At 38.3% G+C, this 24,897-nt stretch overlaps 1 protein-coding gene across 3 annotated transcripts in view; it reads right to left on the reverse strand.

The window, feature by feature from the left end:
- STOX2 (storkhead box 2) overlaps positions 1–24,897 on the reverse strand; it is a 114,455-nt gene that overhangs the window by 32,784 nt on the left and 56,774 nt on the right. The window contains exon 1 of one of the 3 annotated variants that reach the window (XM_033104566.1): positions 124–193. The exons of the other annotated variants lie outside the window; for them this stretch is intronic. Within the exon in view, the coding sequence (XP_032960457.1) occupies positions 124–148 (25 nt within the window). The 5' untranslated portion in view covers positions 149–193. Of the gene's footprint in view, positions 1–123; positions 194–24,897 lie in introns of those variants that run through there. 3 annotated transcript variants of the gene reach the window in all.

Raw genomic sequence — 24,897 nt, forward strand, 5'->3', positions numbered from 1 at the left:
TGGGAGATTGTAACAGCAAGACCACTTTTCAGAGGACAGTGCACCCTCGTCAAAGGGGCTGTAGACATTATACCATATTTCTTTGCACACACAACTCTTGAAAGAAAAGCAGGGGCAACCTACCTGACCCTTTCTGGACTGGCTCCATCCCCCAGGTAGCTTTGACGCTAAAGCCTGGTGCATGCTAGGGGTTTGCATCCAGGCACAAGAAGGAGCCAGTAACAGAAATGGACGTCCTAGAATCTGGAATAAGAAGAAAGAGTAAACTTTCGAGCACTAATATCCGAAATGAGCATTTCAGATTGGCTTCTGAGGGCACGTGGAACACAACAGGAATCTGGTACTTTACCTTCGTAGATCTACTTTTAAAAAATTAGTTCCAGAACTCTCAGTTCTTCTTACCATTCAGGACTTGAGATACGGGTACAAGTTCAGTTCAAAAGCTGGCCAAAAGCCCTTAAAAAGGCTTTGTGAATGTACTTTGCTGGTAACGATTTTAGGAAAAAAAAAAAAAAAATCCTCTTTACCATTCATTTACCCTATTTGCATGGAATGGCTGGAATCTCGTCCCATGTCTATCCCATATATCACAGCCACTTGCACTGAGCCAACATCCCACTGCAGTGCCTCGGGAATCTGCAGTGTCACTCCTCTTCTGCCTGGTTTTCTGCAAAGTGAAGTCATAGGGACGGATCAGCCAACCTGACTTCTCACTACCCTGCCCAGAATCCTTTGTGAACTGAAATGAGTCATCGCTCCAAGAAAAGCTACAGCTTCTGGTGTGTGTGCAGGCTCCTTTGTCTGTGTGCTGCGGAGATGTTGGGCTGGGACTGCACCCCAAGCCCAGGGCTGCAAGGGGCACGTCCTCCTCTCCAAGGGGCTCAGGTCCCCTCGCATTCATTAGCACCAACTCTTATTTTTTTTTAATCATTAAATCGGGAAAAAGGACACATACCTCCGGATGCTTGAAGAAAAAACACACACATTAAAATTGATCTAGCATCATATACTCACCAGTCCATAATTATAAACTTGACACAGTCTCTCTTTTATTTATTCATTTTTTTTCTGTGTTTTAAAGCTGGCTTTTCATTGTAATGACGGACGACTATCCCTCCTGTGTGTAACAGGCGGTTCTACTGTACACTGGATCAAAGTTTAGCTGCAGTGAGCTATTTGTCATAAATTCCAATTGCTGTGCAAGTCCTTACAAGCCTGGGTCTCATCATACCCGACACACAGCCGTCAGCCTTGCAGCAAAGGCAGCCCGCAGCCCGTGCCGCCAGCCAGTGCAGCTTCTGCTGCCGCCCGCCCGCCCGAGAAAGGCAGCATTGGGAATGAGGTCACTATGTCAGGAGCTCGTTCTCAGCATGAGGTTCTCCTGAGCTCACAACACAGCTGAAATCTACAGAGTGGGACGATTCATAGGATTTTTTAAATCGTTACTTCATCTGCTTTTTTTTTAAAAATAATTTCTATGTCTGAGATCAATAAGGCAAAAAAAAATCAATTACATATCTGCGTAAAAACGTCCTTTCCCTGCACTGCTTGTATCGCACCACACTGGTTATTAGCGCCACACCGAATAGCTCCTGCATATACACATATACATATTGTATTTACACATACACACATAGACACACATCCACACAGAGGAACTTATTTCAGTCGAATCATAAAGAACATGATTTGTCTCTAGAGGACGAGAAAGAACACATCAACATCTCAAGAGGAAAAAGGGTGGGAGTTGGGAGAGAGGAAAGACTGATAGGAATATCAGCAATCACATTAAAACCAGAAAAAAAAAAGGAGTCTGAGAGGAAAAGAATAATTCAGAAAGAAATGAATTCTGTTGTATCAGTAATAATACGGCCCAAAGTCTCCCAAATGAATAAACACCAAAGCAGGTGCCTCTTACTATCACCATTCAGGAACCAAATAGATACTAGTAAATTGACCCATACTCAGGAACCAAACAGATTTGGTAGCAGAGGATGTTTGTACAGCTAGTTCTCCCACAACCTCAGGAATACAGTAGCTAAGTTACGATGGATACATAGTACAGGGTACAACCAGAGCTACCGTGTTTCCCCGAAAATAAGACCTAGCCGGACAATCAGCTCTACTGCGTCTTTTGGAGCAAAAATTAATATCAGACCTGGTCTTATTTTACTAGAATATAAGACTGGGTCTTACATAATACAATAGAATACCGGGTCTGATATTAATTTTTGCTCCAAAAGATGCATTAGAGCTGATTGTCCGGCTAGGTCTTATTTTCAGGGAAACACGGTAGGAAGTGCAAAAAAGTCATGGATCTCTCAGTAAGACTATCCCAAATCTTCCCAGGCTAAAATCCCACCAGAATCATATCCTCTCTTAACGCTTGTGGCTTAGCCTGTTTTCAGGCACCTCCTCCCACAGAACCCTGGCTCATCCAAGCCAGCACACACCCCTGGTGTGACCCGACACAGGGATTCCCATTCTGCCCCCCGGAAAGCGGGAAAAACGTCTAATCCTCTTCTGCCTGATATCTCACCTAGTATGTACAAATGATGATCCAGTCCCTACATACCAAATCACCCTGCCTCTAGTTGTGAACAGTTTGGGACATTTAGTAAGCATGCATGCACACTCTATGTTCATTCACTGATCAATTGATACATTTGGTCTCAGCATTATTAAATAAAGCTTCAGCCCCTGCAACCATCTGACACTTTTCAAATCCTATATCCTCATGGTTTCCATGGTTTGTTTCTACTGTGGCATATCCATTTCCCTCTTCAAATGTTGTAGGAAGGACCAAACATATTCTAGCTGTGTTCTCCCCATGGCAGTATTACCTCCCTGGTTCTGGATTCTATATTCACGTATGGTCTAAGACTACTGTAAGTTTTTGACTATTGTGTCACACTGTCAAACCCCAGAGAACATCTTCACATGAACAGCTATTAAATCAGGTCTCATTTATGCACTTAAAAAAAAAAACCACCTCATCAATTATGCTTTATACGTTTTATCGTAAATGGTTTGTTCTTGATTTTCCCTCCCAATGTATTATTTCTTCTCATTCGACGTGACTCCTAGGTTCTCATTCATGCCGTAGACTAAGCCTGCGGCCCAGTACCAGGGCCTCCAGCCACGGCAGCTCAGCTTTACTCAACTCGCTTTGAGTTTGGTTGTATCGTTAATTATAAATCCACCTAATTCAACCCATTCCTGTCAAGCATAGTCTGATGGCAATAAGGTCAGAAAGTGTGCCTGACAAACACCTGCACCTTAAGAATGCTATTCTGTAATTATATAACAAATGGGTTAAAAATTAAGATCTAAATAGATATATCTTTAGCTCTGGCAATTTAAAAGCCTCTGAGAAAGTCCTAGGTCACTGGACCACTTCTTGATAGCTAAAAACTCAAATTTTCTCTATGGTATATAAAAGGTTAGACAGTAACCAAATACTCAAAGAAAAAGGGATGGAAAAATACAAAGAAAAATGTATCCCGATTTTCTAATATCCAAATATATATGTTTCTATTTATGGGCCTACTATGTCCATATACAGAAACTCATCTAAACTTTACAAGCAACCAATAAGGTAAGTACTGTCCTTATTCCCATTTGAAAAAGAGATTAACTGCCTTCCTCAGGCTCTCACAGCTGGTAAGTGGCAGAGACAAGATATGAATCTGGGGCGGGAGGCCCCGGAGTCTGTGCTTTTAACCACTACACATACTGCCTCTCAACTATTGTAATAAAATAACCACTACACACGAAAACTCTTTAAAAACCTATAGCTCAATTTTTAAATCTAAATGGAAGCGCATTCATTTTGTTAGCACGTGAGGCCAGTGAACTTAACTTCACAGGCTGGGTCCCTTTAGTAGCAGTGTTTGCCCAGCTCTACAACCTCTGACAGACTGCCCTCCAGCCGGAAGCCACACACTATAATTAAGTGACCATGCACATGAGTGTAATCGGTCAGTCAAAACCACAACCATAAACTCATGTTGTGGTCCGACCAATAGCAAGATGAGGTTTATGATGGACACCCATTAGCCCCAACTCAGAAAGAAAGGTGAGAAAGATACTGGGATGGTTTAGATATCAGTCTCTCATGGAGAGAGAAGCTCACGAATCAACTAAGACATAATTAGCAGTCTCCTCCTCTCCCTGGTGCCTCTCGCTCCTTTTAATAACAGCATCAGTGCGACAGGAAAGCTTCACAAACATCATCTAGAATATCGCAGAGGTGATTTGCTCAGTTGAAGAGGTGTGGGCAGAGGTTGTGCTTGGCACGTGACTGGTTCCATGGCAAAAGGTTAAACAGTAGCACCATATAGTGACACAGTCATGCAGGATCTTTAAAAAATGCTTTGATGACTGATAGTGTAGCACAGCCTCAAGCTGTGGTACTTGATAAAGCAGAGAGCAATAAATACCCTTAAATCTATTAAACCTATTTGTTGGGTTCCAAACTGCAAATGTTTAAGACACTGTGGATCGTGCAAAGTACGTACATTGGTACACGAACTTCTTCCTGAACCAATGACATGGTCTCTACTTTAATGAAGCTTACAATGTATTTGAAGAGATAAGATACTAACACGTACAAAAGTGCAAAGAAGGCAAGACAGTGTCTATCTAAAGGAAGGAACAGGTAATAGGCACCCCTAAGAATTTAGGAGAGAACCTGGGCTGAAGCAGCGAGAAAAGCCTTCAAGGGAAAGGCAAACTTGTTCTAGAATCTGGAGAAGTGAAAGAAAAGGGAAAGGGCATACCATAAGTAAAAACATGGGCTCCATAAAGAGAGGGATTTTGCGTACAGATGTAAGACACTCTGCTTTGTGTTTACAGATGTGTTCCTGAAAAGTCCTTAGCCAATGGTAGGTACTAAATAAAAATGTGCCAAATGAATGAATGACCTGGAGAGAGGAAGCATGAACCGAGGTTTGGGGTTATTGATGGGAGGGAGGTGGGGGAACATGAGGTGGGGCAGCCTGAGGTGGAGGGTTTATCCTGGGGAGCAGCGGAGAAGAGGCAAGAAGGGTGGCCGAAGATCAGATTAAGAACAGTCTTGAACGGATAAAGAAAAGATCCCAGCTTATCTTTGCAATGAATTTCACTTGGCATTTGTTATAGCTATTATGAGGTGTCCTCCCGAAGAAGCGTTACCCCTCCCTGAACCCTGTGTTCTCCCAAAACACGTATTTGTAAGCTTATGGCAGCTCATGTGAGGGAGGTATGTTGACTGGATGGATGGTCAATGCTGCTTCCCCCAGGAACTTCTCTTCTGCCTATCACCACACAGAAGTATCACCGCGCAGAAGTATCACCATGCAGAAGTATCATCACGCAGAACTATCATCATGCAGAAGTCTGCGATGCCAAGACTCTCTCCCCTTTGCAAACATGTAGCAATAGGGGAGAAAAAATCCTAGTCTGTAGCAATATTACACTAAACCTACCCTAATTCAATGCCGTTCAAGTCAACACACACTTATTAAATACAACGTGTAGGACACTCTGCTTGTTGCTGAGGTCAGAAGAGGAAGAAGTCACAGCATCTATCCTCACAGTTTTGCATCAACATCAGAGTCATTCTCTGCGTCATTCTAGGGAGAGAGAGAAAGAGGACCACAAGAACAAAGAAAGAGTATTTCTGATATAAGAGAGACACGACAAGGAAGCACGGCGGGAATTGGGCAGCACTTCAGGAAAGAAGCAGCAGTTGTGGTGAGCCCCAAAGATGGGTAAGTAAAGGGGAAGGAGGAGAAAAGTAGTCTTTCCAGGCAGTGAAGAAACGATGTGGGTTAGAGACCACAGGATGGGTTGGAGAATAACTGGTGGTCCACCTAGCTTGGCTTGCATGGTAGGATGTAATGAAGGGGACGGGTAGAGATGAAGCCAAAGACTCAGTCAGGCTGAGATAAGATTTTGAGGAACAGGAAATTGTAGGAGAAAGGCCTTCAGGGTTTTTACAGGGGAGTGATGCTGCTGGGGCTCAAAGTTTAGGCGCCTTGGCAACAGGGTATAGGGTGCATCCCAAGAAGAAGCTAATCACCGAGACAAGGCCTCTCCAGATACACTTTGGATAGAAGATATTACAAATTAAGTAGGCAGATGTCCAATTTTCCATACTGCACTACGGTATAAATTATTTTTCTGCCCTTAGTTCTTTTAATCAATAAATCCCCCACCTCATGTTTCCCTACCTCCCTCCATCAATAACCCCAAACCTCGGTTCATGCTTCCTCTCTCCAGGTCATTCATTCATTCATTCATTCATTTGGCACATAGTTTATTTAGTACCTACCATTGGCTAAGGACTTTTCAGGAACACATCTGTAAACACAAAGCAGAGTGTCTTACATCTGTACGCAAAATCCCTCTCTTTATGGAGCCCATGTTTTTACTTATGGTATGCCCTTTCCCTTTTCTTTCACTTCTCCAGATTCTAGAACAAGTTTGCGTTTCCCTTGAAGCCTTTTCTCGCTTTCGAGACAAGGCTTTTCCCTTGTGAGATCCTGAACAAGACGCCGAGAGTGCTAAACAAGGAACAGAACGGAGCACGGAGATGTGAGACACTTTTCTGTTTCACAAAGGGATTTTCCAAAGTTCCCAGCATGAAACGGTAGGATCCTATCAGAAATGCACTTCCAGCAGTATCATGGACACCTAACACTACTTGTCTATAATTTGCCCGAAAGACTGTGCTATGGTGAGAGTCTTGACATTTGGAGTCATGCCCAGCGTAGAACAGTAGTCCAAGCTGAGAAATAAAGAGAAGGGGAGAAATCCTCTGAACAGAATCCTTGGGCACCAATAACAGATTAGATTTTCCTGGTTGCACGAAAGCTGATAAAAAGGCACAAAATAAAAATTCAACAGAAGTGGTTTCAAAAACAGACAGTTTCAATGTTTTTCAAGGCCTTCATTGCCCAGTATTTACTTAGCTAAATGCATTTTTGGTATGGGAGGAGACACAATTTCAATTAACGTTGGATTAGAGGCAATATGGTATAGGCTAGGAAGCTAAGCATGGAAAGACCAAATGCCCTTGGTATCCCTACAGGTCCTAGCACAACTGTAACAATGAAGTGAAGAACAGAGCTCTGTTACTTACTAAATTTAGTGTCACTTACTAAAATTCTCAAAAGTCTTTGGATCAGATCCATTGTCATAGGATTAGGAATGCAGAGTGACATTTTAAAGCTGCAGGAGACAATGAAAGTCATCTAGCATGTTATTGTTTGACTGAAGTTAATTTTAGGGTCCAAATGGGGAAGACCTTAGGGTCCCAAGGTTACAAAATGCTAGTTGCAAAGCCAGAACTGGTGTCCAGATCTCCTGATTCTCAGGCAGACATCTTTCCATTGCTCCACAATTCCTTTTAAAATTTACTAAAAGAAAATTAAAGTCTAAGGCCTCTCCAGATACACTTTGGATAGAAGATATTACAAATTAAGTAGGCAGATGTCCAATTTTCCATACTGCACTACGGTATAAGTTATTTTTCTGCCCTTAGTTCTTTTAATCAATGTCCAAAGAAGACAAGGAAAGAAAAGATGAAAGTAAAGTGAGAAAATCTGAGAGCCTGTGAGTTTTCATTTAAAAAGACAGACTTTAAATTTATTGTTTGGACAGTAAATGGTAAGGGAAACTATGGGAAAGCATGGGAAAGTGAGAGGTCACCCTTTTCCGTTATAATTTTATTGCAATAGCATTTGGAGTTGTGGCCTGTTCATGTCTAACCTGCTGGTTGAAAATACAGCTGAGTCTATCTCAGACATTTCTACTTAGTATTTTCCAGTGCAGTGGATGGTGATGATATGCCCAAAGCAGCCCACAATATGCAGGGGAAAAGAATAATTGTTTTGAAGGCTCCCAGAAATTCACACAAGCTGTGCATTATACTCTGTACTACATCGCTTTTTGTCTTAATGCAGAAATTTTAAAAATTGGTCCCACTGAATACCATTCGACATTACTTTCCAAATTTTACAAGTGAACTGACCCTCCGGGCAGACTGTCCACACTTATCCCGAGTTTGGATAAACCTGCAGAGTAGCACCCCAATCCCTGCAGGCAAACATGCCCCCAATTTGAGAAGCAAAAACTACATCTGAAAATACAGCTGACAATGGTATTTTCCAATTAGCTGTCAAAGTTATCATCAATATTTCTGTAGCTTTAAAGATATACTACTATTGAGTCCTAAGAGCTCTTTTGGCTGGAATTAGTTAGAAGGTCAAAGAGCGAAGAAACTGAATTATTTTATCACCGGCTTATTTAATTATGGCCAAGTTAGCCTGTGTGGGGGTTGCATTCCTCCTCTGTAAGATGAAATCAGGGGAAAAAATATGGAAGTTGCCAAGGCTGCCATATTTTTTAAAAGGAGGCATATCTACAGAACTAACCTCTGACCTCAAGGTGCTTCCAATTAACTAAGGAATGAAAAGTAAACACACATGAAAAGAAGGTATCACAATACTTCCCCAAAAAACTGTGAATACAAGGGGAAAACTTACTGCAAACTAAATCCAGACGGAGTATAAAGTAAAGAAATACTGGCCAAACATTTCCAGCACAACGCGGACTTCTGTGTGCCTGGGTCGCCTTCGTAGTTTTTACGGGCCCCAGCAGAACCCAGTGAGAAAGGGTAAGCCTCTATTTATGTAATCTAACACATGCTTTGGGGAAGTTGAGGGACATTCAATGTGCTACTTCCCTGACATGTCAACAGACCTTGAACTGACTCCGAATGTCCATTCTGACTGACCAAAATGTGAACGGATTCAGACTGTATTTTTAGTACCTAAAACAGTGGTTTCAGCACCTAAACAGTCAAATAATTGTTGACTAAATATATATATATAAATATATATATATACATATATATACACACATATATGTATGTGTGTATGTATATATACACATATATATACATATATATACACATACACACACACACACGTATATATTTGGACTTTGGTATCTTCTACCCACTCATTATCACAAACTTCTACTTATCCACTAACTTCTTTATCTGACATTAGGTTAATCCTCAGCAGCCTCTCCACACATCATCTCAGGGAAGTTAGATCATACATCTTTATTAAAGTGTTAATAAAACAAGGGGAAAAATCATAACATCCTGATGGCAAAAAATACAAACCAGTTATATTCTGTTTTGTCTCTAAAATGTATGTCTGGGATCACAGTGATTATACAACCACCTATATTTGCTTTGTCCAATACAGTGGCTACTAGCCAACTGTGGCTATTTAACTCGAAGTCAAATTACATTAAATCAAATGAAAACTTTAGTTCCTGTATTTCAAGTGCTCAGTAGCCACACAGGCTGGTATTCACCGTATTGGACACCGCATGTATAGAACATTTCTATCACCTCAGAAAGTGCGGTCGGACGGTACTCGTCTAGATAACCAGTAAGCAACCACAAGAGCATCACTTACCATTCACTTCTACCATGAAAACCTACCATTTTTTAAACATAATTTTAGAAATTAACATATACAAAATCAAGCCCATTCTTGATGTATCAGTTTTAATACATATGTAGATTTGTGTAACCACCATCAGAATCAGGACAGAGTCAGGTATAGAACGGTTCCATCACCCCAAAAAACTCCTTCATGATGCTCCTTACCTACCCCTCATCCTTGGAAACAAATGCTATGTTCCTCGTCCCCATTATTTTGTATTTTCCAGAATGTTATATAAATGGAATCAAACAGTATATAACGTTTTGAGACTGGCTTCTCTCACTGAGCACAACGCTACTGAAATTCATCTTGTTGCATGTACTAGGATCAAGATTGCTGGATCACGTGGTAAGGGTGGATTTACCTTTATAAGAGACCACCAAACTATTTTCCAGATTGACTATACAATTTTGCAATCCAACCAGCAATGTAGTTCTAGGTTTTTCGTTTCTTTCTTGGGATTCTCTGTTTTTTTCTTAGGATAGTCAGTCATGTTGTTTGCAAAAAAGCACAGTTTAATTATAATTTTAAATCTTTTGGTTCTTTTTTGTTTTTAGGAATTTTTTTTTTTTTTTTGGAATTCCACTATGATGTTGAATAGGAATGGTAAAAGTGGACATCCTGACCTTGCTCCCAATCTTAATGGGAGAGTATTTAGGCTTTATTAAGTATGATGCTAGCTGCAGTTTTTCAGATGTTCTTTATCCTAGGTTAAGAAAGTTGCCTTCTATGTGTAGATTAAGAGCTTTTATCATACTCGTAAATGTATGTGGAATTTTATCAACTGCTTTTTCTGAATCAATTGATATCATGTGATTGTTTTCTTCTTTAGTCTATTAATATGGTGGATTACATTGATTTTCAAATGCTGAATGAGCTTTGCATTCCAGGGCTAATCCCCACTTGGTCATGGTTTATTCTTCTATTTATATATTACTAGATTCAATTTGATAATATTTTGTGGACGATTTTTGCATTTAAGTTTATGAGGAAAATTGGTCTGTAGTTTTCTGTTATTGTACTATCTGTCTGGCTTTGGCATAAGGATAATGTTGGTATCATAAAATGAAATTAAGTTGGGAGGTCCTGCCACCTCTTCTGTTTTCTAGAAAAGATCATGTCAAACTGGTGGAATTTCTTCCATAAATGTTTGGTACAATTCTTCAGTGAAACTATCTGGACCTGGAGTTTTTGGTTTTTGGTTTTCTTGGGGTAAAATTTTAACTATAAATTAAATATATTTAAAGGATATAGGACTAGTCAGCTAATCTATTTCTTCTTTTTTTTTTAAAATTTATTGGGGTGAAAATTGTTAGTAAAATTACATAGATTTCAGGTGTACAATTCTGTATTACATCATCTATATCTCGCATTGTGTGTTCACCACCCAGAGTCAGTTCTCCTTCCATCAACATATATTTGATCCCCCTTACCCTTATCTCCCACCCCCCACGCCCCTTAACCTCTGGTAACCACTAAACTATTGTCTGTGATTATGAGTTTTTGTTTCTCATTTGTTTGTCTTGTTCTTTTGTTGTTTTTGGTTTATATACCACATATCAGTGAAATCCTGTGGTTCTCTGCTTTTTCTGTTTGAATTATTTAGCTTAGCATTATACTCTCAAGATCCATCCATGTTGTCACAAATGTTACCGCCGAATAGTATTCCATTGTGTATATATACTACAACTTCTTTATCCTTTCATCTATCGAAGGACATTTTGGATGTTTCCATGTCTTGGCCACCGTAAACAAAGCTGCAATGAACATTGGAGCACACGTGTCTTTATGGATAAATGTTTTCAGATATTTTTGGGTAGATACCCAGAAGAGGGATTGCTGGGTCATATGGTAATTCTATTCTTAATTTTTTGAGGAACCTCCACACTGCCTTCCATAATGGCTGCACCAGTCTGCATTCCCACCAACAGTGTATGAGGGTTCCCTTTTCTCCACAGCCTCTCCAACACTTGTTACTATTTGTCTTGTTGATGGTAGCCATTCTGACTGGGGTGAGGTGATATCTCATTGTGGTTTTTATTTGCATTTCTCTGATGATTAGTGATGTTGAGCATTTTATCATATGTCTATTTGCCATTTGTATGTCCTCTTTGGAGAAATGTCTCTTCAGGTCGTCTGCCCATTTTTCAATTGGGTTGTTTGTTTTTTTGTTGTTGAGTTGCATGAGTTCCTTGTATATTTTGGATACTAGCTCCTTATCAGAGGCACTGTTTGCAAAAATCTTCTCCCATTAGGTTGGTTGCTTCTTTATTTTGTCGATGGTTTCTTTTGCTGTGCAGAAGCTTTTAAGTTTCATATAGTCCCATTCGTTTATTTTAGCTTTTACTTCTCTTGCCTTTGGAGTCAAATTCATAAAATGCTCTTTGACCCAAGGTCCATAAGGTTAGTACCTATGTTTTCTTCTATGCAGTTTATTGTGTCAGGTCTTATGCTTAAGTTTTTGATCCATTTTGAATTAATTTTGGTACATGGTGACAGATAGCAGTCCAGTTTCATTCTTTTGCATGTGGCTATCCAATTCTCCCAGCACCATTTATTAAAGAGGTTGTCTTTTCTCCATTGTATGTTTTTTGCTTCTTTGTCAAAAATTATCTGTCCATATTTATGTGGTTTTATTTCTGCGTTCTTAATTCTATTCCATTGGTCTGTGTGTCTGTTTTTCTGCCAATACCATGCTGTTTTGATTATTGTAGCCCTGTAGTACAAGCTAAAGTCAGGGAGTGTGATACCTCCAGCATTGTTCTTTTTTCTTAAGATTGCTTTGGCTATTCGGAGTCTTTTGTGGTTCCAAACAAATTTGATGATTTTTTGTTCTATTTCTTTAAAAAATGCCATTGGGATTTTGATGGGGATTGCATTAAATCTGTATATTGCTTTGGGTAATATGTCCATTTTAACTATGTTGATTCTTCCAATCCATGAGCACGGAATGTCTTTCCATTTCTTTGTGTCTTCTTCAATTTCTTTTAAAAATGTCTTATAGTTTTCAGCATATAGGTCTTTCACATCCTTGGTTAAGTTTATTCCTAGGTATTTTATTCTTTTTGCTGCAATTGCAAAAGGATTTGATTTTTGTATTTCTTTTTCTGAGATTTCATTGTTAGTATATAGGAATGCAATGGACTTTTGTACTTTTAATCTATTTCTTCTTGAGTGTGTTTTGATAGTATGTTCTTTCTAGGATTTGGTCCATTTCATCTAAATTGTTGAATTTGTGCACATAGAGCTGTTTGTGGTATTTACTACTTATTATACTTTTAATGTCTGTAGAGTCTGTAGTGACATGCCCTCTTTCACTCCTAATATTGACAATTTGTATCTTCTTATTTCCTTGTCAATTTGGCTAGAGGTTTATCAATTTTATTGGTATTTTTAAAGAACCAGTTTTCACTTCATTGGTTTTCGCCATTAATTTTGCTTTCAAATTCATTGATATCTACTCTTTATTATTTTTCCTTCTACTTGCTTTTGGTTTAATTTGGTCTTCTTTTTCTAGGTCCTTTAGGTGAAAGCTTAGACTGCTCATTACAGATCTTTTTTTCTTTTCTAACATAAGCATTTCATCTATATATTTCCCACTAAACCCTGCTTTGTCTGCTTCAGATAAATCGTGATATGTTGTATTTTCATTTTTGTTCATCTCAAAATACTTTCTACTTTCCCTGAGACTTCCTCTTTGATCCATAGATTACTTAGAAACATATTGTTTAAGTTCCTAGTATTTGGGGGTTTATCGGTTATCTTTCTGTTGTTGATTTCTAGTTAAATTCCTTTACGATAAAATAACATACTTTGGATTATTTCAATTCTTTTAACTGTTTTTAGGTTTGTTTTATGTTATCAACTATCTTTGTGAATGTTCTCTGAGGATTTGAAAAGAATGTATATCTGTTATTTTGAGGAGGAATATTTTATAAACGTCAGTTAGACCTAATAGTATCATTCAGTTTCCTATACCCTATGGTTTTCTAGCTACTTGTTCTATCAACTGCGAGAGCCGTATTGAAGTTCCCAACTATAAATAACCATTTCTCCTTTCAGTTTTATTTTGCCTTATATATTTTGAAGCTTCGTTGTTAGGTACATACACTTTTAATATACTCTTAAAAAAATTACTTTGTACGAACACTTTGGTAAGGTCTATCCTCTTAACAGATTTTTAAGTGTACAATACAGTATTCTTATCTACAGGCACAATGTTGTATATCCGATCTCTCGTTTATTCATCTTGTATAACTGAAATTTTATACATGTTGATTAGCAACTCTCCATTACCCCCTTCCCCAGTCCCTGCCAACCACCATCTATTCTTTGCCTCTATGAGTTTGACCTTTTAGATATCTCATATAAGTGGATCCTGCAGTATTCCTCCTTCTGTGTCTGGCTTATTTCAATTAGCATAATATCCTCAAGGTTCATCCATGTTATTGTATATTGTAGGATTTCTTTCTTTTTTAAGGCTGAACATATTGCATTGTATGTATATACCACATTTTCTCTATCCATTCATCTGGCCATGGACACTTAGGTTATTTCCACATCTTGCTTATTGTGGACAACACTGCAAGGAACATGGGAGTGCTAATATCTCTTCAAGATCCTGCTTTCAATTCTTTTGGATAAATACCCAAAAGTGGGATTTCTGGATCATATAGTAGTACTATTTTTAATTTTTGAGGAAACTTCATATGGTTTTGCATAGTGGCTGCACCACTTTGCATTCCCGCCAACAGTGTACAAGGGTTCTAATTTCTCCACATCCTTGCCAATACTTCTTATTTTTAATTTTTTTTAATAATAGCTATCCCAACAGGTGATATCTCACTGTGGTTTGGATTTGCATTTCCCTGATGATTAGTGATGTTGAGCATCTTTTCATATACCTGTTGGCCATTTCTATACCTTCTTTGGAGAAATGTCTATTCATATCAGACAAATTTTTAATCAAGTTACTAGTTTTGAGGGGTTTGTTTTTGTTTTTGGATTTTTGCTATTGAGCTATAGGAATTCCCTGTGTATTTTGGAAATTAACCCCTTTTCAGATATATGGTTTATATATGTTCTCTCCTATTCCACCAGTTGACTTTTTAATCTGTTGATTGTTTCCTTTGTTGTATAAAAGCTTTTTAGTTGGTGTAGTCCTACTTGTCTAATTTTGCTTTTGTTACCTGTGCTTTTGGTATCCAATGAAAATCATTGAAATCATTGCCAAGACAAATGTCATGAAGCTTTTCGCCTATGTTTTCTTCTAAAAGTTTTGTAGTTTTGGGATCTTACGCATAAGTCTTTAATTCCACTTTGAGTTCATTTTTGTGTAAGGTGGAAGAGGAACATACACTTTTTAATGTCACCTTGGTGAACTTATCCATTTATTTTTATGTAATGTTACTGATTATCCTTGGTAATTTTCCTTGCTATGAATCTACTTTTTCTGACATTGATATAGCCACTCAAGCTTTCTTTCGATTAGTGTTGGCATAGTATATCTTTTCACCTTTTGCTTTTAACCTACTCATATTACTATATTTAAGATGTGTTACTTGTAGACAACATATCCTTTGGTCATTAAAAAAATCTATTCTAACAATCTGTTATTTATTTGGTATGTTTACACCATTTATAATTAATGTGGTTACTTATAGGTTGGGACTTAGATTTACCATTTTATTACTTGTTTTACATTTTTACCCTCATTCTGTTCCTCTGTTTTCCTTTCGTACTTTCACTTGGATTATCTGAATATTTTTAGTATTCTATTTTAATTTATCTATTGAGTTTTTAGCATATTTCTCTGTATAGTGTTTTCAGTTGTTGCTTTAAGCATTTCCGTATATATACTTAACTTTTCACCGTCTACTTAGAATTAATATTTTACTACTTAAAGTGATTAAACTTTACCACGATATGGGTCCCCTTGCCCTCTTCTCTTTATATGATAGTCGTCATATGTATTAAATCTATATAAACTGAAAACTCCATCACTGTAATATTTGTTTCCTATGATTATATATTTTTTAAAGAACTTAAGAGAAGAATGGCTAATTATATTTAACCAGACATTTACCATTCTTTCATTCCTCATGTGCCAAATTTTCCTCTGGTTATCATTTTCTGTCCCATCAGCTTTTCTTTTTAGAGGGGGGGTCTTTCAGCAGTGAATTTTTAAAAATTTCTTTTATCTTAAAATGTTATTACTTCACTTTCTTATCTGAAAGTTATGTACACTGGATAATTTACATTTTTTCCCCACTTCATACTGGTTTTTGTGGTTTCTAACGAAAAATCTGTAGTCATTCAACTTGTAATTCTATTATGTTATATCATTTTTCTCTAGCTGCCTTCAAGATTTTTCTCCCTTTAGTTTTCAGCAGTTTATGTGTCTGAGTACGGATTTCTTTGTTATCCTGTTTAGGATTTTTTGGGCTTCTAGAATCTGAAAGTTTATGTCTTTTATAAAATTTAGGGAGTTTCGGCCATTTATTTCTTCAAATATGTTTTCAAATCACACTAGAGATGTTAGATGACACAAACGTCAGACATTTTTGATATTGTCCCATACACCAAGAATATGCTTTTTTTCCCCAATCTTTTGTTCTCTGTTGTTGAGATTGGATGATTTCTACTGATCTATCTTCAAGTCCACTTACTCTTCTATTCTTTCCATTCTGTTATTGAGTCCAACGATACATTTTTAACTTTGGTTATCATATATTTCAGTTCTAAAATGCCCACTTGGTTCTTCATTATATCCTCTATTCCTTTTCCACTCTATCTTTTCATTCTTTTCAAGAGTGTTTAACCACACTTCTTGGGCCATAATTATATTAGCCGATTTAAAGTTTTTGACTAATAATTCTAACATGTGACACCTCATCATTGACAACTGTTGATTGTTCTTTCCCATACAAATTGAGATTATCCTGGTTCTTCATATGCTGAATAATTTTGAGTAATGTTAATTATTATGCTATAAGACTCTGTCTTTAAATCCTAAGGAAAATATATATATATATATATATATTTCTTTTAAGAAGGTGGTCAACTCAGTTACATTCAGGTTGCAAATTGCAAACTACCTTCCGTTTGGTGTGATTTGAGTGTCAGTGTGCTCCAAGCCTTTGCAATGCTATCTGGATCTGTCCCAGGTGTGTACTATTCAGTGGTCAATCTGAGACCTCTGCGGTAATCTAGTGAGTATCTCAGATCTCCAAGAGTTTGGATTGCTGCTAAGGGTCAGATCCACACATGCATAGCTCAGAAGTGAGCCCAGGAGTTCATATAATATTTTATGTCATAGTTCTCTTGAGCTCCCTACCCTCTGTGATCTCAACACTTTATAGTTAGTTCCCTGGGGTCCCCTTTTATGGTCCTTCTGCCAGAAGGCTGGGGGTTTACTTTTCTTGCTCAGCCATATACTTCCAACAACTGTGTCTCGGTCTGGTGCCAAGTGGTAGAAGGACAGAGTGAAAGAAAAAAGGTAATGGGAATTCACCCAATACTCTTGGAATCACAGCTCCTCTCATCAGAGGGAGGGATTCCCCTACCTTCACAGTTTTCGATGACTGCCCAAACCCTACGGCTACTGTGCCTCCGCAGGGCTGAGTATGAGTTGGACAGAAGATAATAAAAAACAAAGGAACAGAACAGTAACTTCCCCCACTCACTGTGAATGTAGGAGTCTCTTTCCAGCTCCCCAGGTTAGAGTGAAGAATTCTCTCAAAGATCTTTCTGTCCACACCAGTGTGCCCTACTGGGTTTGGGGCTACTTTTGAGTCTATGCGAGGTGATACCAGAGAGGGGAAAAAACGGAAACACACAACCAGTCTGCTGGTACTTGGAATTCTGGTCTCCTTCCTCAACCTGCCTGTTACCATCTACTTTTCAGAGCTCTCAGATGGCTACTCCCTGCCTTCTGTCCAGGGTCCCAGCTACGTTCAGTGGGAGAGACAGGGCAGAGTGTGCTTATTCTATCTTGCTCAGAGTGGAAACTTCTTTTTATTGCAATTATTATTTTACTGTTTAAATAACCATAATAATAAATAAATAATAAATAAGCACTGTTCATAATAGAAGTAAACATGTTTTACCTTTAGTTTTTGTTTTCCTTTTCTAAAGATTTACTTATATTTTAGGGTGTATTTGAGGTTTTTTAAAAATTTATTTCCGTCTCAAAAAGGTTTCATTTCAGTTCATCCATTTCCCACATACCAAACACCTCCTCCTTGCCTACCTCTGTGATAATGGTAGATAGACGTGATTGACAAGAATTTATGCCCCCTTTGTTTGTTTTTTTTTGGTCCTGGCCTCTTTGGCCCAGTATTTTCTTTAGAATTACTAATGAGACGCTAAAGTGACTGACATGAATGCTATTCTGTCATTTCCCAAGTGTATCCTCTGGCACACGGATGCATGAGCTTTGCCATGAGTATTAAATGGACCAGGAGAAATGAGGCCCTCACAGCACCCACAAAGTTGATTAGCCTCAAGTGTAATTATTGTTTTCGTTGCTTCCTTTTTTTGACCCTCTCTCCTGTATCTACACTACACATAGAGGAGCGATGGGTGCTTCAAAGACTCCCTCCATAGGCGTGGCTGAGGCCATTACAACTGAAAGCAGAAACAAGTGCGGCCTGAGACTTTTACTCAAGTACATATATTTGGTCCTCCTGCGTTTACTTCAAACTGTTGGGATCTGTGGTCCTCAGAGGTGTGTCACTCAAATTTGTTCAATATATGAGCATGACTAGCTTCTATACTGTAACATCTCAAAAAATCTACCAAAAGCCAAACTCTTCAACATTACATCCCAAGAATTATGCTCCCAACCATAAACACCTTGACCCCAAAATTCTAATGGCCTTCTCACTGGGGGGTATTATCCGATGGTTACATCAAAAAGAGCTCCCTGAAGACAATGTTTATATCGCATAGATCATTCAGGACGGCGTAGCTCGGGCAGTTTAGTCACAGGACAGCAAACGCCTGTTGAGCAGAAATCTTTAGTGGATAGCATGACGGGTGGGCAAGGTATATTTATAATGCTACTCTATTACGGCATAAAATCTAACAGTCACATCTGTGGCATGAGCAGGTTTGTTAGCAAAGGTTTATGTAGAATGGATAAACTTTCCTACTCAGCCCAAATGAGGATTTTAATTCTGGCTAATGGCAGTAGCACTTTGGTGGGGGAGAGAGTGAAGGCAGAGAAGAAAGCCACTCAGCTCAAATCATTTCGTGTGGATCCCCCTACTATTAGTGGGAGTCACCCAAACATCTCCCTTGAGCATCTGTGGTGACCCCTTTCTCCTGCATGACTCCCCCATGACACTCAAGGGGCACACGTAGGCAAGGGTCTGTTGGGAGACAGTGATGCACCTTGGGTCAGGGAACGGGACCCCAGGGGTTTCCCCTCAGAGACTGACAAGCTGTACTTGACTGCTCTGCATCATGGGGTGCCCTGAGGAGCTCCCCACCTAACTAACTGAGAAAGCACAGCTTTCACTGGCCACCCTGTGGCTGGGGAACCATTTAAACTGAATTATCGTGTGGACATCTCCAATAGGTAATTAGAGGGCAAAGGCCACAGGAGATGTCTGAAATACACTGAACACCATTGTTTTCTGAAACAGTGAGAAATTATAAAGTGAGTCAAATCTGATTTCTACCGCAAACTGAGGACAGAACATTCCACTGAAACTACACACACACACACACACACACACACACACACACACACGGTTAGACAACAAGAGAGCTGACAAGGTAGTATAAACCTTGTCTGGCCAAAGAACAACATGGCCCAGTCTATGTTGAGAGGAGAACGATCAGCTCCTTTATACTTTGGTTTGTTTAGATCTGCAGTCCTAGATCAATAGTTTCCGCAACACCAGATACATAAATTTAACATCTAAAAACTGCAAACTCTTTTACATTTTAACTTTTATCCTTTTTCTTGCTGACAAATCACTGCCCTGCCAAGCTTTTAAATTTTACCATCCTTTTTATTTTTTTCGCTCATGTCTTTTTTTGGGTCATGTATACATTGATGAAGGAAACTGTACTCTTAATGATGTGCTCAGATTAGTAAATTTTTCTGTTTAAAAATAATCAGTATGTCTGCCATCTTCATATTTTGAAACAATGAAGTCAATTCTCATAGGATTAGCAAAACTGTCCTCTTTAAAGTTCCACACCCCATAAAATGCTTACTTTAAGACCAAACGACGGATGAAGAAAGATATTATACTCATTGTGATACTACGTACTATTATATTACTTTATGCCAGTATCTAACATTCTTGCCTCCATTGCTTAAAGTCCTATGTACTTAACCATTGTCAGTATTTAAAATTTCACCGTCATGTGTTGTGCTATTCACCTTTTATCCCTGTACTTGCATCCCCTCCCTAACCCAACCTAGTCTCAAGAAAGAAAGAAAAAAAAAATACCCTGGCAACAAAGATCCTTTTGATAAATCGGCCTGGGGGCACCAAGTGGTCCAGAAAAGTGTTAGTCTTTCCAGCACTGGGTTAGTAGCAGCAGAGGTGGCAGGATTTCTGTCTCCCGATCTGTCCTGGGCTGGTCACCTGGGAGCTGAAAATGACAGCTGGACCAGTACTTCCCAAATTCTGGTTATATCTGTATTTGTGTGGACAATTATTTCAATAGGTCCATAATAAAAAGAAGGAAAAATCAGGACGACACAGAAAATTTTTCATAAAGATACTTTTACTTGATTAAAAACTATCTTTTACTAAGCTCTTCTTCCCTATAGTTTGTGTGTGTGTGTGTTTGTGTGTGTGCGTGCGTGTGTGTGTGTGTGACAGAGAGAGAGAGAGAGAGAGAGAGAGAGAGAGAGAGAGAAAATGTCCTTTCTTTTAATGTTAACAGTCCTCTCTTTTATGGTGATAATAGACGATATTTTTTTAAGTCCTTACTTGCCAGAACTAATAGCTGGTGATCTTATGTTGGGCCCCACAAATTTTAATGAAATGTTTTGGGGCGTGAAGTCCCACCATCTGAGAAGCCTTGGATTTGATTTCAGGCTAGCAGGAGGAAGGGCAGAGGTATTACAGTCCTAACCTGTACATCCTGTAACCATTCCCTACCCCATTTGCAATGTCCAGGGTTTTGAAAGCTAAGTGCTACTGACCCTGATATCTTCTTGATTAATGAAAGGCATTGCTTTCAGCTATTTAATCAGTGTGTACCAAGCAACTTATTTTTTAACTGATTCACCTCATTATTTTTCCTTAACCTTTGTTTTCTTTTGTATCTTTTCCTGCTTAAATAAAAACTGGACTTTTGGATTTCAATTTCTAAGATTAACATTACTAAGTCACTGGTTTAAAAGTTTTAATGTCCTGTACTATTTTAGCACTAGATATTACATGATCCAAAGTTGATGATCTTTTTAATACAAAACAGGGTTCTAACTACTTTCCTTCTTAGTATCACTATATTCACCATATCTTACAATCCAACTATGTCTGATTTCAGTAAATGAAAACAAAACAAACAAAACAATAAGAGTGCAGGGCAATAAACAAATTGTCTAAGTTAGGTATACCCTGGCTCTCAAACATCCAAGTGGGAGGTGTGAACAACACCCTTGGGTGGCCGGTGGATGTTGCTGCGTCTTTCCCATCTGCCCTTCATCCATCTTTAAAGACACCAAATACCATCGTGTTCCTCTTTCTTTCTCTTGAGCCATTTACTCTTCTGAGAATGCCACCGTAAGCGTTTTCACTGTGTATACACCTCCCTCATTATCTTGAACCACTTTCTTCTCACTCCTGGTGCCTACTCAGTACCTCAGAATATTTATCCCTTTCCTCTCCCTATTAATAACAGTATCTACACTTTCTGGAGTGCTTACCTGTGCCAAGCATTATTAAAAGGGCTTTCGCATGCCATTTCACTTATTTGTCACGAACTTTTTGAAATAGATACTATTATCTCTGTTTTATGGATAAAATCCAGGAGAGGTAGGTAACTTGCCCAAGGTCACAGTTAATAAATGGCTTTAACGACAGAGAATCATAATAATTATGATATTGATATAGTTGTATTAATGGAAAAAAGTTTTGAAGCAAAATTTAACATAGCAGAGAACAATTTGTTTGATGTAATAGCTCTTAAAAGCACTAAGTCACAATTTCCACACGAGTCCTAAGTCATTCCCTCTAATTATAAACTTATGTATGTACTCACACTGAAGATGGATAAAAACTATTTTTAATTCTGTCTTTCTGTTTTAGTGTTTAGTATGCTCTTCTATTTTCTAGAGCCATCTGTAGTACTTTTACTTCATGAAAGTTAGAATGTACTGTGTGGTTTGGCCTGAGTATGTAGCCGCCACTAAGCCCAGCTTTCGCAGAAAGTGCTTTTTGGTTACTGAGAGAGAGCGATGTGATAAAACAGCAAGGTCTCCCACAGGCTCCGGAGACCCCTCAGCCTGTCAATCAAATGCAGAAAAGCTGAATTAGATGACCGTGCTTCTTTCCAGCTTTGGCTTTTCAGTTCCAAACAGTAAACTTATAAATTTCTTTGGGGAAACCAGTCATGTGTAAATCATTAAAAGAAAATCTAGATTCTAAATTCACATCTCGGCTCTGAGTTTCCTCTGCTTGCTTCTAGAAAGGAGAGCTGCTGGCAAGGGCTCCAACCTTAGCTCCCGTCTCTTCTCCACCTACAGCCCCAGCGGAGGCACCTGCCATCCACTATCCCAGTTGTAACCCTTAACTATATATACCTGAGGGAGGCCAAACCACTCTCTCTGGTCCTAAAACTCCCCCCTGACTTCCAGACCCATCGCTCTCTCCTCTCTCCTTATAGACATCTCCATCTAAATGTCCCCAGAGCCTCAAACTCAACATGCCCAAAACTGAATTTGTTAGCTTTCCCATAAATCCTGCGACCTCTTGTATCTCTGAGCTTGGATGACACACCTTCATCGATGCAGACATGTGACTGGCGAATGTCAGATTCCTGTCTTTACTTCACTGACTATCCCCTTGCCCCATAATCTAAAGAGTCAATAAAGACAGTCTACTCACTGTCTGTAAGTCTCTAAATCTGTTCCCTTTCTTCTGCTTTGCTGTTGGCCAGATCTCTGCCTCTCTGGTTTTCACCTGGACCACTAGAGAAATCTCCAGCTGGTTTCTTCCACCCACCCTAAGCATGGCTGCCAGAGTATGCTTCTTGTCTGAGGCTCCCATATTGATGTAATATCCTTGGTTTCATCCACTTGAAAATAGGGATGTAATCCATATCAAATGCTCTAAGTATGTTCATATCATTACATCCTTATTTTCAAGGAAATGAAACCAAGACTATTACATACATACAAGTGATAAAAATTTCTTGCATCAGAAAGATATCACTCTAGATTAATTTACCAAAGTTGAAGAACCAATCATTTTCCTCCTATCCCAGCAGGAAAGATATCCATCCCATTAAGGCTAAAAGAATTAGGTCATTATAGCAATTAAATGCAAATAGAGATAAAGAGTACTAACATTTATTAAGCACCTACTACCTGGCAGGTACTATATGTCAGGTATCTTATGTAGGTTACCGTAATATTATACAGGTCTCTGATGTAGGGATAATCCTCATTTAAAGAGCTAAGACTAAGTAATTTGTTCTATGTCTCCCAGTAAGTAAGTGGTACACCCAGGATTCAAATGTGGTTCTGTCTAGTATCCCAAACCTACACAGTTGTCACCATTCCATATCCTCTCTCTCACCAAGAAAATGTAGAAGTTTACAGAAGCAGTGAGTGGCTAAAAGATCCATATACAAGTACACGGTATAATTGCTTTAATTCAAATTCAACCACATTTCCTTTTTTGTTTAAATTTCAAATTCAAGTATATAAGACTTTTATGCTAACTGAAAGAGGAACTGGGTAAAAATGAGAAACACTATTTGATGATAAGAAAATTCAACTGGCAACATATCTAATATTTCACAGAACCTTTCCGTTTCATGTGTATGAGGTCAGGAGTAACTTTTCCACAAAAAAAACCCACCAATTTTTTTTAACAACTAGATAAGATACATGTATCAGTACCTATGTTATACTTAGCACCGGGATGGGTACTATGAGGACAAAAATAAAACAAAGACACAATATAATCCTACAAGGAAACTATCAACTCAGGGATGCCAAGATAGAGATATAAGAATTGATAACGGCAGCATTTTCTATTCCATCATTCTATTACATACAACCTCACCATATATATTCAATCTAAGCAACAATAGCTCCAATTACAAAAGGATTTGATACAGTAAAACCACGCAAATGTGTAAACTACACCATAATAAGGGAGATTCTACATCATAAAGATCTGAAAAATAGTCCTTTCTAAACATAACATTTGAATATTAATTAGTAACTCATCTGAATAACTGAAGAGATTTACGAAGTTTATTCTCTAAAGCAGAAACTCTGCCTTGCATATTTCCTTGTGCCATTAACTCAACTACAAAACCCATTCTTCATAAATGGAAGAGCAGTACATTTCACACTAGTCCCTATTTCAATGATTAAATTCTGAATTAGCATACGGTAACTTTGTAAGTTTTAAAAATCATATTAGAAATAACATTTTTAAATGGATGAAATCGACATGTAACATTGAATTCCCTATTACAAAAAGTTGTGCCACTTAACAAAAATTATTTTAATGGCACTTTTTTAACGAAGTTAATTGTTATACAAATGCAACTCTTTGATGTCATAATGAAGTCCATGAGAACAGAGCCAACGTTTTTCTCAACCCAGGTAACAATTCCTCCCTGTTCTTCATGTTTCCATGTGAAGGAACTTCCCTTGAATAAAGACCCAGGTGTGTACAAGGGTCCCCTTACTCCTACCCTTGAGAGGCAGTGACTTTTGTGACTGGTGAATATGGGAGAAGGATCAACTTGGAGAGGGTAAGTGACCAAAAGTTACACTGAACGAACATAGAACAATTAGGTTTTTGTCTTATTCGAATGCCTTAATACTTTGGATAGTCTACTTTTCAAAGCCCCTAATTTTATTCTCCTCCTTTTAAAGTTTTGCTTTTCCTGCAAAAACTTTTGCCTTTACTGCTCAATAAACCCCATTTTATAAGTGCGGTGGGCTTGTGATTTGTTTGTAAAGGGTGAATTTCTAAAGAAAGTATTTTTTTTAATTTTGTGAATCCGTCAAATTATCTAAAAGCCTATTTTTTCCTCTAGACCTCCAAAGGATCATATTTTGAAAACTTTACAAACCATTAGTATTATCAATTGCACATTATTTTTGAGCAAAGCCTTTTGCTAAGCTACTAGCTTCATTTGATAATATTAGTGATGAAAGTAAAGGACTGCA

The sequence above is a fragment of the Rhinolophus ferrumequinum genome, chromosome 4 (genome assembly GCF_004115265.2).
Source record: "Rhinolophus ferrumequinum isolate MPI-CBG mRhiFer1 chromosome 4, mRhiFer1_v1.p, whole genome shotgun sequence".
Classification (NCBI taxonomy): Eukaryota; Metazoa; Chordata; class Mammalia; order Chiroptera; family Rhinolophidae; genus Rhinolophus; species Rhinolophus ferrumequinum.